The sequence below is a fragment of the Hordeum vulgare genome, chromosome 6H (assembly GCF_904849725.1).
Source record: "Hordeum vulgare subsp. vulgare chromosome 6H, MorexV3_pseudomolecules_assembly, whole genome shotgun sequence".
NCBI classification, from domain to species: domain Eukaryota; kingdom Viridiplantae; phylum Streptophyta; class Magnoliopsida; order Poales; family Poaceae; genus Hordeum; species Hordeum vulgare.
This window is the reverse complement of record NC_058523.1, coordinates 522,533,727-522,536,874: the sequence shown is the minus strand read 5'-3', so window position 1 is coordinate 522,536,874 and position 3,148 is coordinate 522,533,727. Positions and strand designations below refer to the sequence as shown.

The following is a 3,148-nucleotide window of genomic DNA, read 5'->3' as shown; positions in this document are numbered from 1 at the left end:
CTCCAGCCGCCCCCAAGTCGCCCTGCAAAAGCACTTTTTCAACGCCGGCAGATGAAAAAAAGTCCCACTCGTGCCCCCAACGCTTCACTTTTTGTTGGATTTGGCCAAAATTAGAGCCGGCGCTCCCAGGCCAAACCCATGCCACCGAATGCACTCAGGAGTACCGACGCTACTTTTTTATGCAAATGACCCATCACGAGTCGTCCATCCCCTCTCTCTCCTCTTTATTCTCTCTCCTCCTTACATGACATAGGAACTGCATAGAGGACGCGTGGCCGGCGTGGAGTGCCCCGTCTGGTGGCTGGAAACCGAATGATAAAAAAAAATTCATCCCCAAAATAAAAATTATGCCGGAAAAACCTTAACCAGCATAAAAAAAAGGCCTCCTTAGGGCTCAACGGCTGGAGGTGCTATTACATACGGAGTACTAGGCAACGTGAAGGATGAGGATTGGACTCGGGGGAGGGAGGGCCACCGCCCCATAAAAATGATGTGTGTGTGTGTGTGTTTTTTTTGGGGGGGGGGGGCAGCAATGCTACACCTACGTAGCTATCCTACGTAAACTAACGTGATAGCCTAGGTGACACTTTTCAGTTGGAGGAAATTAGGGGACAGGACCCACCCAACTGAAATCAGGGGGAGAAGGATTAATAGTTAGTTAAGTTACGTAACAATGCGTAGGTTATTACGTAGGTGTACCATTTTTCTGAGGGGGGGGAGTAATGCTACACATACAGACAATTACGGACTGATTTTGTTTACATGCTGACATGGCAATAGGTGATTGGAAAGAAGGAGAGTAAGGTGAACCACCCCGGTGGAAAATCAGGTGAGGTTGAGATTATTTATGAATGGTCCGTAATGAACCTGTAAAAACCTGTGCAAACCGTACGTAGGTGTGTAGGATTTTCCTTAGCAACTGTAGGATTTTATACACGTAGCATGTCTGCAACCCAAAATGAAGTGCAGACGATGAGAGAAAAACCATGTGTGAGACCTTGAACGCAAACAACTAGTAGAAGGCTCCCTGAAAAGAAAGAAACCTTCCCCAAATCCGAACAGGAAACTCAACTCGCTCGAGCAGCTAAAATCCAACAGCTCGGCGATGAGCGGGGCTAGAGCCCGACCAATTAATTACCCCATGCATCAATATCTCTCGTGGCTGTGAGCAGCAGCCACCTACGACCTGCATGCTACAGTGCAGCAACAACTCATGAAAACAATTTCAGCTGCCACGGCCAGTCCGCCGTCGTGGGCCAAGCGCGCCACGAGCAAAGGACGACGTACGTACCACCTATGCACCAACTCTTTCTCCGTGGCCATCCCTCCGTCCGTCCAAACCACATCGCATCTTCCACTCGGTCGCGCGCACGGCTCCACCCCCACCCCCACCCCCACCCTACCCACCCCCCTCACCGTAACTGAGGCCTGTCGCGCACGCGACGGTCGGCCGGTACAGCCAGCGACCTGACGCCGTAACCCGATTATTCCGACGGGCCGGCGTGTCAGCCACGCACAAGATCTATCATCTATCATCCGCCGTCCCCGCCCGAGCCCGACACGGAAGCCCCCGAGGACCGGGTTCCATAGCAAAGGACGCCGTACGTACAGGCAGCGGCGCCACGCACCGGCGGCTAATCCACGGGCCGTGCAAGTCCTATAAAAACCACCGCGAGTGCCGCCAACCACACCGCACCACACACCTCTCGCTCGGCCCTTTGGCTCTAGCTGGCTAGCTCTGCTATCGAGCAGTAACTTCGCGGCAGCAGCGACGGCGAGAAGGCGGCTGCGGTTGGGCCGCCGGCGAGGGAGCTGCCATCATCATGCAAGGGGACCAGGCGGAGAAGAGGGGGAAGGTGAAGAAGGGGTGGCTGGCGGTGCGGGTCGGCCAGGCGGAGCAGCAGGGCGACGGGTTCCGGCGGTTCGTCATCCCCATCGCCTACCTCTACCACCCGCTCTTCCAGCGGCTGCTGGAGGCGGCGCGGGACACGTACGGCTACGACTCGGCCGGCCCGCTCCGGCTGCCCTGCTCCGTCGACGAGTTCCTCCGCCTGCGCGCGCTCGTCGACCGGGAGACGGCGCACTCCCACTCCTCCTCCTCGCACCGCGTGCACGCCGGCGCCCACCCGGAGCAGGGCTACTCCTTTTCCCCGTGCGCCCGCGCAAAGATCACCTCCTGATCAACCATCCATCGTCCAGCCCCGGCCGGCCGACTCTCGCCTGTAGAGCACCGGAGCGCTCGAGCGGCGGGAGCCCATCCACTCATATGCCTGGAGACGACAGTCACACATGTACACGTACATAGAGAGGGAGAGAGATACCAGATACAGAGACGCATGAGAGGCAGCAGTAGGTGATTTGTCAGTTATACCGGCGAGAGCTCTCTAACACTGACCAAGATTGGATTGGTCCTTTTTTGTGTTGATTGGTACCGGGTGACCACATGAAGATTGCTGAAGTTAATTTCTAGGTTCCTAAATTTCAGTGCAATTACGATTCAAGTTTACTCTATGGGTTTTACATTCTAGTCAAACTAAAGTTGAACTAAATTAAAATAATAATGGAATCCTAAATTCATTATAAATCCAAGAATAATTACTAAAGTCAATTAGATTTTTAAGCGATTGCAAAAGAATAAGTAAACCATTAAGACCTTTGTTTTAAATTAATACCTTAAATCATTCTAAATTTATTTTGAATTTCTAGTTTCTACCGAACTACATTTCAATTCATAATTTAAATTATTCAAATTTATGTCCATATAGCTAAGTTGAAACTACATTCTCTAGTTTTATTTTGCAAAAGGAATCAATTTAATTGGGTTTTATAAAATGTATGGTACGAGAAAGGCGTTTTGGTGGCCGACCTACCTGCAGGCTGGAATCTCACGCCGTGTAATATAGCGCTACGATGTGTGCTGATCTGTTTTCTGCCGTATATACGATCGGTGTAAAGATGAAATACACTCGTGCCATGGCTCGGGTGCTATCATTTTACGTGGGCCTCGGCCACAGAGGGTTTCCATGCACGTGATGTGCCTGCTGGGCTGCTTTAGGTTGGGCTGTTGCGATATTAATTTCTGGTTTCATGGGGCCATCTGGCGCTGCTGCAGGTTGCTTTACTTTCACGCGGTGATTATTTTATTTTT

The 3,148-nt window shown here is 51.8% G+C and overlaps 1 protein-coding gene across 1 annotated transcript; it reads left to right on the top strand.

Moving 5' to 3' along the window:
* Nucleotides 1–1,586: 1,586 nt before the first annotated feature.
* LOC123403504 (auxin-responsive protein SAUR32-like) lies at nt 1,587–2,479 on the top strand. The gene has a single exon (XM_045097435.1). The coding sequence runs from the start codon at nt 1,824–1,826 to the stop codon at nt 2,178–2,180; it is 357 nt and encodes a 118-aa protein (XP_044953370.1). The 5' UTR covers nt 1,587–1,823; the 3' UTR covers nt 2,181–2,479.
* Nucleotides 2,480–3,148: the final 669 nt, after the last annotated feature.

Bases quoted from the DNA above. Each gene is read 5' to 3' on its own strand.
- LOC123403504 (XM_045097435.1), top strand. From the start codon at position 1,824: ATGCAAGGGGACCAGGCGGAGAAGAGGGGGAAGGTGAAGAAGGGGTGG.